This window comes from Geotrypetes seraphini, chromosome 11 (assembly GCF_902459505.1).
Source record: "Geotrypetes seraphini chromosome 11, aGeoSer1.1, whole genome shotgun sequence".
Classification (NCBI taxonomy): Eukaryota; Metazoa; Chordata; class Amphibia; order Gymnophiona; family Dermophiidae; genus Geotrypetes; species Geotrypetes seraphini.
Genome location: NC_047094.1, coordinates 24,722,045 through 24,737,158, shown reverse-complemented (window position 1 = coordinate 24,737,158; position 15,114 = coordinate 24,722,045). Strand labels below are relative to the sequence as shown.

Here is a 15,114-nt window from a genome sequence, read left to right as displayed (position 1 = left end):
AGTCTCTAATGTAAAACAAGAAAAAAAAAAAATGAAACAAAAGTACACTAATACACTCTAGAGTCAGGTGAATAATTATCACCATTTTCTTTCTTTATGTAGCCTTTTTTTAAATGCATTACTCTTGTAAGGACCATATTAAAAAATTAAATACATTTCTGAAGGCTCCTACCAGCTCTGCTCTACTAAAAAAAAAAAGATAGTCTATTTTTATAAAAGACACTGAAAAAAAAAAAAGGTTTCTAGAACATTACTTCTGCTCCATATCAACATGCATCCTCTGTCTTGCCCAATCTGAACCTAAAACAGCAGGGCAGTTGTACCTTTCCTTGCAGAGAAATGGCCCACACAGACAAGCGACCTGCAGGCTCATCGGTCACCTCCCAGCCACCAACTGCAATATCGTTAAAGGGATCCAGTAGCTGCATACGACCATCGGGGGATGGAATCTACAGGAAACAATTCAGAAAGGGTGACTTTTTCTTAACCTACTGCAGGGTAGTATTTTAAACCTACGTTTATTTTGTTGGGTCTGAGCTGTTTAAGTCACCAAGACAAAACAAAATGGTCTGCCAGCTCAAGCGACAGGAACAATGCCCAGGAACCGAACCCTATTCCCCCCCCCCCCCCACACGATTATGCCCAATGTTGACAACAATTCCGACAGAAGTACAGCACTGAAGTATTAAAGCAGTTTCCAGAACAAAGAAAAAAATACTAATATAGTCAAACCTCGGTTTGCGAGCACCCCTCCCCCCCCCCGATAACCGGCATCGCTCTCCCCCCGCTCACAAAGGCCCCCTCGCTCCAACCGGCACGCCCCCGCCCGTGCGAACCGGCCCCCCCGCCCGAACAACTTAAACTTACTCCCCCCGCCCATCTGGCACCGGCACGCAGGCACAGATCGTGACGGTGCCTAGAAGATCTTGCGGCATGCATCTGCGCATGCTCAAGGCCTTCTAATTCCCCCTCTCGCCGAGATTCTCTGCATGCTCAAGGCAGGCAGAAGCCAGAAGATCTTCTAGGCACCGGTACGATCTGTGCTTGCGTGCCGGTACCAGACGGAGGGGGGGGGGTGCCGGTTGGAGCGAGGGGGCCTTTGCAAGCGGGGGAGGAGCGATGCCGGTTATCAGGGGGGGAGCGTATCAAAGCGAGTTTCCATTATTTCCTATGGGGAAACTCGCTTTGATAAACGAGCATTTTGGATTATGAGCATGCTCCTGGAACGGATTATGCTCGTAATCCAAGGTACCACTGTATAGTTAAAATAAATTACCGACTCAATGCAAAGTTAAAAAAAAAAAAAAAAAGCTAAAAGTAAAATCAATACAAAGTGTAATAAAAAAACAACAAAGTAAAATATCTAAGGTAATCTAATCAATTCCTAGAAATTAAAATTCAGCTCATTCTCATTTGCTTTTTAGAGTATATACTTCCTCCCCCCCCCCTTTTTACAAAACCATAGTGCGTTTTTTAAGCATTGGCCATGGTGGTAACAGCTCCGACACTCATAGGAATTCTACCAGTGTCAGAAATGTTACCACTGTGGTTGGCGCCAAAAACCACGCTACGGTTTTATAAAGGGGGGTGGATAATGAGAAAATACAAATAAAACCGAAGTCCAATACTGTTGGATTATACAGTTAAACTGAAGTGCTTGTCAAGTATGTGACATAATCACCATAGACACAGGCAGCACCTTAGCTAAAGAATTTAGCTTCCTGTACTGAAACAACAGAAACATCCTTTTCTCCCATCCCATAAATGGCAACAGTTCTGCTACTGTACTGGCTCAGTCTCTGTCCCTTCCAAAGATGTACCTGGAGTCATGACATCTTCCAGGCCCTGGACATAGGTATTATAGTAAAAACAAAATCGGTACCTTTGCCCACTTATCCCGTGCTCTGTATCTTCGGTATCTGATCCACCTCCTGCGACGGACACAGGAGTTCCACTTCTTGTCTTTCAGATAGGTCGCTGGGAAATCTACCGCATAGGTCCAGCCCTTGAAACAATACATTTTTCAAACTTGGCTTCAAAAAATAAGACAAACTCCAGAGAAATTTATTTTAAAAATTTATATACTGCATATAACCTACACAGTTTACATAAGTAACATACATAAAATTTGACAATACAAATATAATTATTATTAACACAAATCCTACAGTTCATAAAATAACATCAAAAGGCATAAATCAAATCCTTAACCATGCATGTTTGAAATTTTTCAATATAATTAATGCAACTATTTAAAAAAAATTTTAAGATTGCTGAATTTGCACACTAGACTGGTTTGGGAGGAGGAGAATCAATGATTATATTATGGTTTCACTCAGCTGAACTTTTGTATGCACTAGAAAACCAATCTGAGGTCCTTTTCCCCTAAATATGAACGATGATACAACAGTATAATTGAAACTGTTGGGCAACAGATTGAGAAGAAATTTTCTTTCTCTAAGAATTGATTAACTATCCTTTTCTTGAATTCCACTTTTGGACGTATAGAAACATAGCAACATGATGGCAGATAAAGGCCATATGGCCCATCCACAACATCCGTTATCTCCTCCTCTCCCTATTGGCTAAGGCTCTTTACATCTGCATTATGATGTCATAGAGCTTTATAGTTATAGAAACCTAGTAACATGATGGCAGATAAAGGCCAAATGGCCCATCCACAACATCCGTTATCTCCTCCTCTCCCTATTGGCTAAGGCTCTTTATATCTGCATTGTGATGTCATAGAGCTTTATAGTTATAGAAACCTAGTAACATGATGGCAGATAAAGGCCAAATGGCCCATCCACAACATCCGTTATCTCCTCCTCTCCCTATTGGCTAAGGCTCTTTACATCTGCATTGTGATGTCATAGAGCTTTATGGTTATAGAAACATAGGGCTCCTTTTACGAAGGTGCGCTAGCGTTTTTAGCGCATGCACTGGATTAGCGCGCGCTAGCCAAAAAACTACCGCCTGCTAAAGAGGAGTCAGTAGCAGCTAGCGTGCGCTATTCCATGCGTTAAGGCCCTAACGCGCCTTCGGAAAAGGAGCCCATAGTGACGAGAACAACAAAAAGAGGCACTGGAGATGTCACAGCCAACTGATGGTCACAAGTCTTTTATTTGAAGATAAACTAAAATATGTAAAAACAAACAAAGTTCCGACTAGGATCCAAGTTTCAGCGACAGCGTCGCCTTCCTCAGGGGACGGCGTCAAACTAAAGAGTACATAAAAGAATTTACATGTGAATTAATACATATTGTAAATAATACTTTTGCATTTTATAAAATGTATGCATTTGCAAAAATGATAGAGAAATGTAATAGGAACAAATGACCAATGTGGTGCATTAAAAAGCCTTTTTTGGATCAATGTGAACTGCTCATTGTGATGAGCTTGCCAACCAAATACAGAAAACAGCATGTTAGTCCAATAAATAAAATACAGTCAAACCTCGGTTTGCGAGTGTTTTGCAAGACGAGCAAAACACTCAGCAAACTTTTGACTCGCAAGCCGAGTGTTGACTCGATTTGCGAGCACCCCCCCGATAACCGGCATTGCTCCCCCCGCTCACAAAGGCCCCCCTTGCTCCAACCAGCACACCCTCCCCCCCCCTGTCTAGTGCAGGCACAGATCGTGTGCCTAGAAGATCTTCCGGCTTCAGATTCTGCCTGCCTGCCTGCCTTGAGCATGCATCTGCGCATGCTCAAGGACTTCTAATTCTCCCTCTCACCAAGGATCTCAGCGAGCGGGAGAATTAGAAGTCCTTGAGCATGCGCAGATGAATGCTCAAGGCAGGCAGGCAGAAGCGGAAGCCAGAAGATCTTCTAGGCACACGATCTGTGCTTGCTCTAGATGGGGGGGGGGGGGGTGCCGGTTGGAGCGAGGGGGCCTTTGCGAGCGGGGGGGAGCAATGCCGGTTATCAGGGGGGGGGGTGAGGGGGTGGGAACGTATCAAAGCGAGTTTCCATTATTTTCTATGGGGAAACTCGCTTTGATAAACGAGCATTTTGGATTACGAGCATGCTCCTGGAACGGATTATGCTCGTAAACCAAGGTACCACTGTACCAATGAACAAGAACAATTTGCCTAATGAGTAAAAAAGTTTTGAGATCATGCAGATAAATTATAACTTAAGCAATGCCTCCGCTGGGTCAGACCTGAGGTCCATCGTGACCAGCAGTCCGCTCACGCGGCGGCCCAACAGGTCCAGGACCTGTGCAGTAATCCTCTATTTATACCCCTCTATCCCCTTTTCCAGCAGGAAAGTGTCCAATCCTTTCTTAAACCCCAGTACCGTACTCTGACCTATTACGTCATCTGGAAGCGCATTCCAGGTGTCTACCACACGTTGGGTAAAGAAGAACTTCCTAGCATTCGTTTTGAAACTGTCCCCTTTCAACTTTTCCGAATGCCCTCTTGTTCTTTTATTATTTGAAAGTCTGAAGAATCTGTCCCTCTCTACTCTCTCTATGCCCTTCATGATCTTGTAAGTCTCTTATAATATCCCTTCTAAGTCTCCTCTTCTCCAGGGAAAAGAGTCCCAGTTCCTCCAATCTTTCTCTATCTATCTCTCTCTTTCTCTCTGTCTCCCTTTCTCTCTCTCTTTCTGTCCCTCTCTACTCTCTCTATGCCCCTCATGATCTTATAAGTCTCTATCATATCCCCTCTAAGTCTCCTCTTCTCCAGGGAAAAGAGTCCCAGTTTCTCCAATCTCTCAGCGTATGAAAGGTTCTCCATCCCTTTTATCAGATGTGTCGCTCTCCTCTGAACCCTCTCGAGTAACGCCATATCCTTCTTAAGGTACATAAGAACATAAGACTAGCCTCTGTCGGGTCAGACCGGAGGTCCATCGTGCCCGGCAGTCCGCTTACGCGGCGGCCCCTCAGGTCCAGGACCTGATAGTGCTCCTACCCTAAAACTCACATACGCTTTTCGCTTTTGTCCTGTAGAGTAACCTTCTATCTATACCCTGCAATCCCCTTCGCTTCCAGGAAGTCATCCAGTCCCTTTTTGAAACCCAGTATTGTACTCTGTCCTATTACCTCCTTTGGAAGCATGTTCCAGGTGTCCACCACCCTCCGAGTGAAGAAAAACTTCCTTGCATTCATTTTGAATCTGTCCCCTCTCAGTTTTTCTGAGTGACCTCTTGTTTTTGTTGTCCCCGCTAGTCTGAAGAATCTGTCCCTCTCTACCCTCTCTATGCCTTTCATGATTTTATATGTCTGTATCATGTCTCCTCTAAGTCTCCGCTTTTCCAGGATAAAGAGCCCCAGTTTGTCTAACCTTTCGGCATATGAAAGGTTCTCCATTCCTTTTATCATCCTAGTTGCTCTCCTCTGGACCCTCTCAAGTATCGCCATGTCTTTCTTAAGGTACGGTGACCAGTATTGGACACAGTATTCCAGATGTGGTCGCACCATTGCTCAATACAATATTGGACGCAGTACTCCAGATGCGGACGCACCATCGCCCGATACAATGGCAGGATAACTTCTTTCGTTCTGGTTGTAATACCCTTCTTGATTATACCTAGCATTCTATCCGCTCTCTTAGCGGCCGCTGTGCACTGTGCCGTCGGCTTCATTGTCATGTCCACCATGACTGAACGAAAGCTTAAAAAGCCTGAATATAAACAATATATCAGCACATTTTTACTTAGCTATTATAATCCATGGATATTTATAACACATAACATTGTATGCTAAGAAATGTTTTTTAAAAATAAGGTTTAGAAAAACAGACCAAAACTTATACATTAGAAAGTTAATTATGAAATCATTCAAAAATTAATCATAGAATCATTTGAAAATTAGTCATTTAAGAAGTTTAAAAAGTGATTAAACAAATAGACTAATGCTATGATTAATTGATTAGATAATCGCTTGAGAAACTTGAATATACATAGACAATGTGACAGCACTTATTTATTTAACTGATATAATCAATGAATTGTGTATCCTCTACGCACTGTGTGCTAAAAAAACAATTGCATGTAAAAGTTAAATATAGAAACATAGAAACATGATGGCAGATAAAGGCCAAATGACCCATCTGCAGCATCCACTATCTCCTCCTCTCCCTATTGGCTAAGGCTCGTAACATTTGCATGTCCTCTTCTTATAGGCTAAGGCTCTTAACAGCTGCATTGTGATGTCATAGCACTTTATGGTTATAGAAACATTGTGATACAAACAATAGCAAGTGGAATATAATAAATCACCACAAAAAGTATTCCAGAAAAAATACCCACTACTTCAGAGGAGTGAAACAAGAGACTAATATGTTCTTATAAATGGAGAAAAGACCTCAGTTTCTTCCAGGGAAAAGAAATTCACCTGGAGGACCTCTATGCCAGCCGTATTCAACTTCAAGCTGCAAAGGAAAAAACATCCCAGGTCAAAAACTCCATTATAAAGAGATATTCAAAAAATCTTATGATATATAGTCCAAGATACAAAAAACACTTATCTTACTAGTTCACTGTCCTCCAGGTGGGATCTGAATCCAAACAGTCCACACAGATCTCACCACGCTGATCTTCTTTCAAATGTGGGAAGGAAAAAATAATTTATTTTAGACTCCCACGTTTCCTTCCCACGTTTGAAAGAAGATCAGCGTGGTGAGATCTGTGTGGACTGTTTGGATTCGGATACCACCTGGAGGACAGTGAACTAGTAAGATAAGTGTTTTTTGTATCTTGGACTATATATCATAAGATTTTTTGAATATCTCTTTATAATGGAGTTTTTGACCTGGGATGTTTTTTCCTATGCAGCTTGAAGTTGAATACGGCTGGCATAGAGGTCCTCCAGGTGAATTTCTTTTCCCTAGAAGAAACTGAGGTCTTTTCTCCATTTATAAGAACATATTAGTCTCTTGTTTCACTCCTCTGAAATAGTGGGTATTTTTTCTGGAATACTTTTTGTTGTGGTGATTTATAGAAACATTGTAACATGATGGCAGATAAAGGCCAAATGGCCCATCCAATCTGCCCATCCGCAGTAACCATGATCTCTTTCCCTCTCTAAGAGATCCCACGTGACTATCCCAGGCTTTCTTGAAATCAGACCAGGGGTCTCAAAGTCCCTCCTTGAGGGCCGCAATCCAGTCGGGTTTTCAGGATTTCCCCAATGAATGTGCATGAGATCTATGTGCATGCACTGCTTTCAATGCATATTCATTGGGGAAATCCTGAAAACCCAACTGGATTGCGGCCCTCAAGGAGGGACTTTGAGATCCCTGAATCAGACACAGTTTCTGTCTTCACTAGTGCTGCCCGATTCAGGAAAAATTTTTGATTCGATTCAGCCTATTGAATAAATTTTTCGATTCAATTTTCCTTCCCAATTGGGTGGTTTTTTTTCCCAAACATCCTGGTGGGTTTAATTTATAGCCTCTTCACCCCTTTTGCCCTCTCCTAACCACACTGGCGCTGTGGTGTAAACAAAATAAACAAAAAAGACTTTTCCTCTCTCTGTTAAATCCTACCTCATGTTTGCGGTCTAACACCAACTCTTGTAGGATACACATTTCAAATCTGACATATTGTAATCACAGAAAATAAAATTATTTTTTCTACCATTTGTTGTCTGGTCATTATTCAAATCTTGTTGGTCCCAGGCTCTGGTTGTCTTGTGATAACTTGCTTGCCAGGGTTTCCTTCTTTCTTCTTTTTACGTGATAACCATCCATCTTCCATCTCTGTACTCCTCTTCTATTTCGTCTCCATCCACAGATCCACTTTTTCTCAACTACCCTTTCATCCAGCATCTCTCCCTCCTGCCCCACCATCCCAGGGTTCACCATCTCTCCTTTTCTTTTCCCAACTACCCTCCCATCCAGTATCTCTATCCCCCCCTCCACACCATCCCTTGTGTCCAACTTCTCTCCCTTTCTGTTCCTTCCCTCCCTAAATCCCATTGTCCACCATCTCTCTCCCTCTCCTCTTAGACCCATTATTTCTTCCCCCCCAAGTCCAGCATATGCACGTCTCTTTGAATCCCTCCTTCCCTCCCTCCCTCTTTCTGTGTACTTTTACACCAGGGCCCCCCTCCCCTGAAGGTCTGTCCCCCCTGAAGGCCTGCACCCCACCAGTGAAGGCCTGTACCACCATCTCTGAAGGCCTGCGCCATCACCCCTGAAGGCCTATACCATCACCCCTGAAGGACTGCAACTCCCCGCCCCCCCCCCCCCGGAAGGCCTGCGTGTTCCCCAAGACCTCCTCCGCATCCATTTACCTAATTTCAGCAGCCTGCAGACAGGATCGCCGGTGCTAGCGATCTTTGCATGCTGCCTTAGGCCTTCGGAACTGTCTTCCCTCTGCCGCAGTCCTGCCCCTCCTCTGACATCAGAGGCAGGATCGCGGCAGAGGAAACAGCTCTGAAGGCCTATGGCAACTTCCAAAGATTGCTAGCACCGGCAATCCTCTCTGCAGGCTGCTCCACTGCTGAATTTAGGTAAATGGATGTGCGGGAGGCCAGGGGGAAAGCTGGACACCAGCACTTCCCAACTGACCCTTCTCCCTCGCCCTCTAAAGCAGGAGCGGCCAGCCAGCAAGAGGCAGCGCTGCTGCTCCTGCTCCTGCTTTAGGGAGAAAGGGGGGAGGGTCAGTTACCGAATAGGGAGGCCGTTTTTTTTTTTTTAATCAATTCAAATCGATTCACCCAAAGTGAATCAGTGAATCGGGCAGCACTAGTCTCCATCACATCTACTGAGAACCTGTTCCACACATCTACATGAAAGCTTATAAAATAAAGACCGTATGGCCTATCCAGTCTACTCATCTATACCATTCGTTACATTACATTACTGACTTCTATTCCACTTATACCTTGCAGTTCTAGGCATATTACAGAAGATAACTGGATATTTCCAGCAAGATTACAGGAAATGGTGCTAATTACATGGTTGAGAGATTACTTGGAAAATTTCATGATTGGGAACAATAAGGAGATGTTTTAGTTTTTCTTGATACATTTTCTGAATAGTAGGGTTTTAATTCAATAAGTTCTACAAACCCTTCCTCTTCCTTGGAGATCCTCTGTGCTTGTCCATGCTTTCTTGAATTTCAATACCTCCTCATCTATCTACACCATCTCTGTTGGATGGCCACATCATGCATCCACAACCCTGTCTGTAAAAGAAGTATTTTCTTAGATGGCTCCTGAGAATGTCCTCTTTCACCTTCGTCCTATGCCTCCTACAGCTTTCTTTCAACTAAAAGAGGCCTGCCTCCTATGTATTTATGCCATGAAGGCATTTAATCACTCTTATTATGACTGCCTTTCTTCCAAAGTGCACATATTGAGATCTTTAAGTCTGTCCCCATGAAGACCACTGGCCACAGACCTCTGGACTGACTCTATTCATGAGGGAAGAAATCACAGACATTTAGATAAAGTTTTCTTCTAAATGCATAAAAGGTAGGCCTCTTGCAAATGAAAGGGGGCACAGGATGAGGATCAAATAGGATATATGCAGGAGTAACCTAAGAAACTATTTCTTTATGGAAAGTGAGGGGGCTCTGAATAGCTTCCTAGTGAAGATGGAGATGAGGACATATCTGAATTAAAAAAAACAAAAACCGGATAAGTGCAGAAGAACCCCGAGGAAGAGGTACGCATTGTGGTGCTTAGTGGCTAGAGCACATGGGCAGACTGGAGGGGCTGAATGGTCTTTTATCTCCCATCATTTTTTATATTTCTGTGGTTTAAACACTGTCTACCTAATGGTCAGGAAACAGTCCAAACTGTACGTCTGCATCATTCACTTACACCTTTCTCGGTTGGCTCTCCTCCAATATTTTCATCCACGTACCAGTCAGACTCCCACTCCCAGTATGGGGACGGCAACTGGAAACTATCCAGCCGCTGATGTTTCAAGCCACTGACATCGCTCCACAGCCAGCGATCACTGGGTAACAGCCTGTCGCAGAAACCATCGACAGGATTCCAGCGCTGCAGAAAACCAAAATGAATCAATCAGTCCCAAAATTGTACCTTTCTCCCCGTGGGATTACGAGATCCTGGAGAAACGTTTCTTAAGCTTCTACAGCCAATGTCACGATCATTTTAGCTGACCGTGTTTGCGTCACGTCCAGAGAGCGAGACCAACATTCCAGCCATCGTGCTGTAGTTTTCTTTTCGCTTGGCCAGATAGGACACAAACTGTATAGCCATAATGATCATACCGGAGAAATTCTTGACAGCAAGTAAATAAGAATTTATAAAATAGGTACATTTCCAATCATTTCCTGAAGGTGTGGTTAGTTCAGTTCTATATATGGTGCCCCCTAAAAAAATCAACGCTATTCTATGTCACACAAAGCAAGGTGCAGTTTAGAAAAGAGCGTTTACACCCGGAAACAGTGACTAAGCGCTCCTTTTACTAAGGTGCGTTAGGGCCTTAACGCGCAGAATAGCGTGCGCTACATTGCCGCGCACGCTAGACCTTAACGCCAGCATTGAACTGGCGTTATTCTAGAAGCATACCGCGCAGTTTAGCACGCGGTAATTTTGTGTGTGCGCTAAAAACGCTAGCGCACCTTAGTAAAAGCAGACCTAAATGTAGGTGGGACAAATGCCTGCTCCAAAATTTAGACGTGGATGCCCTTATTCTATAATTATGTACATAATTGAAAGTAGGGCTCATGACCTGACTATTTCCAAGCACCATTTTTTTTTTTTTTTTACTTGCATGTAAAATTTAGGCACAGATTATACACACATGATTTGCAATTGATTTTAATTAGCACCAATAAATAGTTTGTTAAAAGGCCAACTGTCGGTGCTAATTAAATTGTTATTCAATTTAATCACGCAGTTTTTGGCACTTTTTATAGAATTTTGAGGTTAGTGTGCAAATGAATGTGACGTGCTTGTGTATTTAAAGCGCGTTCTGTGTAGTGTTTATGTTTAAATTCATTGTATGGCATTGTTAACATTTAAAAATGAATAAAGATTTATTTATTTTTTTTTAAACCCTTACCCGCGCATGTGCAGTTGAAACAGCGTGATCCCTGCCACCGTGATTTGTGCTTCCATGCTGTGTTTCATTTGCTGCGCGTGCGCAGCATTGGAGCCTGTGGCGGTTTGATTTGCGGTGGTAAGAGGAGCATTGCCCTTGCTGATATCGCTTCCAGCCTAGGGCAGGGAGGGAGGCTTCAACTCACTGCTCCTGCTTGCTTCGGGCCTTCCTCGCTGCCGGATCCTGCTCCTGTCTTCGCGCAAAAAGAATGTAGGTGGGAACCGGCAGTGACGAAGGACCGAAGCAAGCAGGAGCAGCGAGATGTGAATGCTGCACTGCTGACGGCTGTGTGAGATCCAGGAGGAGAGGGGAGGGGGTTGAGAAACACTACTGATGGCTGGCCTACTACAGGACAGGGGGAGCAGGCAAGGGGTGCTGCTGCACAGGGAAGGATGGGAGGGAAATGCTGCTGCAGCACAGGGAAGTGGGGTGGGGGGGGGGGGAGAGGGAAAGGCGGCCAGGGAGCAAACTTGCTATGCTTTGGGGGAGGGGTGTGCAGGGGCAGGCAGCAATCTTGGTTTGCTCTGGGGGGGAGAGAGACAAAAGGGGGCCATGGAGAGAGACAGAAAGAAAGGCAGGCAGGCATGGTGCCACAGAGAGAGGCAGGCAGGCAGGCAAGGGGCCACGGAGAGAGACAGAAAGACAGACAGGCAGCGCACGAGAACGAAAGATAGACGCACACAGAAAGACAGCGGGCAGGGAGAGAGACAAACAAACAGAAAGAATGACAGACAGAGGGCCAGAGAGACAGACAGACAGCCAGCGGCCAAGGAGAAAGAGAGACAAAGAAAAAAAAAAGACAGACAGACAGCTCATCCAGTAAGTTTTCATTAAATTTTGTGATCTGTTACGTCTACACATCTATTCTAGCACCCGTTAATCTAATGGGCTTAAACACTAGTAGTCTATAAATCAGTGAATCGCAAACAGTATGCCGCAGCACACTAGCGTGCCTTGGCGAGATTGCAGGTGTGCCATAATTCACCGGCGCCGGCTGACTGCCTACAAAACATGCCTGTCATGGAGAGAGGCACTTCCTTTAGAAAGTCAGCCGGCACCAGTGCCTCTCTTCCTTCCCACGCCTCTCCTGTTGAGAATCCCCCCACTGGCGGCTCAGGGCCTGTCTTCAGGGGCCTTCGCGCATGCATGATGATGTCACGCAAGAACATGACATTGTGTTGACATCCGCACACTTCCAAGTGCCATCCAGCCACAGCCCGCTATAAACCACAGTGCACAAATAATGCTTACATTTAGGTGTTAAGTTTATAGAATTAGGAGCAACACCCAGATTCTCTATATTGCACCCGTATTTCTGTGCCCAAATTTGCACAGAGATGAGCATGCAAATAAATACGAGGGTTCTTCAAAAAGTCTCTGCACTTTCATAGTTTTGCGGGGAATGGCTGGGGGGCGGGAGAAGTGGTAAGAGGGCGTGTCTTAGAATGTCATTTGACTAGTGATCATGTGGAAAAGTGATGTCATTTGCTTTTGAGATATTTAATAAATAATGTTTAAAAAATAAAAAATGTGCGGACATTTTTTTTTTTTAAGATCCCTCGTAGATTAATGAGCTCTGAAACATCAACTGTATGCTAACAACTAATTATTGATGTTAATTGGGAGTCTTAAAAATCTGCATGCACATCTCACCCCATGCTATTCTATAAAGCAGTGATTCCCAACCCTGTCCTGGAGGAACACCAGGCCAATCGGGTTTTCAGGCTAGCCCTAATGAATATGCATGAGAGAGATTTGCATATGATGGAAGTGATAGGCATGCAAATTTGCTTCATGCATATTCATTAGGGCTAGCCTGAAAACCCAATTGGCCTGGTGGTCCTCCAGGACAGGGTTGGGAACCACCGCTATAAAGCACAGTGCCTAACTTTAAGAGCTCCTTTTACTAAGGTGCGCTAGCGTTTTTAGCGCACGCAGGAAATTACCTCACGCTACACCGTGGGCTACACGGTTAGAACTAACGCCAGCTCAATGCTGGCGTTAAGGTCTAGCGCGCGCGCTATCCCGCACGTTAAAAACCCCTAACGCAGCTTAGTAAAAGGAGCCCTAATTGCGTGTATCTGAAAAGGGAGTGTGGACATGGGGCATACTGGGGAGATGTTTCAAGTTTATTTAAGCCTTGATATACCGCTTTTATGGTCAAAGAGGTTTCCAATTAATACAAAGCGTTTAAAAAGTTTAAAATACAACATAAAGGGAAAGAACACACAATTACAATACAAACGCAACATGATACACATGGGCAAATAGGGAGGATGCACTGCTTAAAATAAAAGAAAGGGGAGGAAAAACTAAACTAAACCTTAGGTTTCTATACCGCATCATCTCCACATTCGTAGAGCTCTGCATGGTTTACAGGAGATGGGATAGAAAGGAACTTCCACTTCAGGTGATTGAGGCCAGCAGCGTGCCAGATTTTAAGGCCAGATGGGATAGACATGTGGGATCTATCCGCAAAGATAGATAGGGAGGGTCATTAGAGTGGGCAGACTTGATGGGCCGTGGCCCTTATCTGCCGTCTACTTCTATGTTTCTATGAACTAACAATGAAAGGTTAGAGGTCCAAGTATGAAGGGTTTTTAGAGGGATTAGAGTGCCAGAGATGGAATAGGTATCAGATTTTTGAGAATAGCCAGGTCTTCAGATGTTTGCGGAAAAGTTGGAGAGAGCTCAGGTTCCGAAGAGGGGAGGAAAGGTTGTTCCAGAGTTCGGTGATTCTGAAGGGGAGGGAGGTCCCTAGTTTTCCTTAATGTAAGGCCTGTTGTCTGAGTTTTTTTGAACAAAAAAAAAAAAAAAATTAAGTATAGATCTCAAAAGCATCTCTGAAAAGAAATGTTTTAAGATTAGATTTAAAATTATTGAGATTCTTTTCTTGTCTCAGGGTAAGAGGTAAAGTATTCCACAATGTTGGAGCGGTGACAAAAAAAGCTTGTTTTACGTGTTGTATCATAAAAGAATTGGCGGGCTGAGGGGACCGCTAAAAGATATCGTCGGGAGGAGCGTAGCGTCCTGTGTGGGTCGTATGGGATGAACATCCTATCTATGAAGGATGGAATGCGATTAGATTGAACTTTAAAAGAGTTGACCGCAGATTGACAGAATTCCCCCGAAACGAGCCCAAGCAGGCCACCAGCATTTACGGCCTTCTTTTAGCAGACGTACGTACGGTGCCCAAAATTTTAGGTGCCAAGATCTATGCCACGAGCCCCTTTTATAGAGCAACACTTAAGCTTTTCAGCACAATTTACTGAACGCCTAAAGTTCACCACAGATGTTTAGCTCACTGTTACAATGCACTAAGCGCACTGCCTTCATCTCTACGGGAACTCTTTGCCGTTAGGATTATGGATGGAGCAAGCATGCATACAGTCAAAACCAAGGTCTGGTGATTTGCTCGGGGATTTGGGCAGACTAATATTGGCCTCGCTGCAAGAGGCGCGTCCTGTAAGCGGTCAGCCAGAGCGGACGACTCCCCTTCCTCACCAGTGTGTTGCGGCACACCTGAAATCTCAGGAGGCACACGGTATGCGACCCACTGCCCTAGCGGGTAACATTATGGGCTCCTTTTACAAAGGCGCACGCTAGCCGAAAAACTACTGTCCGCTCAAGAGGAGGCGGTAGAGGCTAGAACGGGCTATTCCGCGCGTTAAGGCCCTAATGCATCTTTGTAATAGGAGCCCTATGTAATGTGGGAACCAGAAATACACAGAGCTCCCTAGACCTTCTGCGATACATACCTGGGGGGGGGGGGGCGGGGAGGGGGGGCACAGTGGTTAAAGCCACAGCCCTAAGGTTGTGGGTTCAAAACCACACTGCTCCTTGTGATCTTGGGCAGATCACTTAATCCCTCCATTGCCCCAGGTACATTAGATAGATTGTGAGCCCACCGGGACAGACAGGGAAAAATGCTTGAGTTCCTGAATAAATTAATGTAAACCGTTTTGAGCTCCCCTGGAAGAATGGTATAGAAAATTGAATGAATAAATAGTGTGAAAATTTCAGCCTCTGATAACCAGAGCTGATATTGTGACATCATAATGCCTCAATCCACCAGTGCCTAA

At 44.4% G+C, this 15,114-nt stretch overlaps 1 protein-coding gene across 2 annotated transcripts in view; it reads right to left on the bottom strand.

The window, feature by feature from the left end:
• TECPR1 (tectonin beta-propeller repeat containing 1) overlaps nucleotides 1-15,114 on the bottom strand; it is a 79,072-nt gene that overhangs the window by 53,177 nt on the left and 10,781 nt on the right. For both annotated transcript variants that reach the window (XM_033963529.1, XM_033963530.1), the window contains exons 3-5: nucleotides 9,781-9,963; nucleotides 1,883-2,005; nucleotides 324-449 (exon numbers count right to left, since the gene is read on the bottom strand). In XM_033963529.1, coding sequence (XP_033819420.1) covers nucleotides 324-449; nucleotides 1,883-2,005; nucleotides 9,781-9,963 — 432 coding nt within the window. The remainder of the gene's footprint in view (nucleotides 1-323; nucleotides 450-1,882; nucleotides 2,006-9,780; nucleotides 9,964-15,114) is intronic.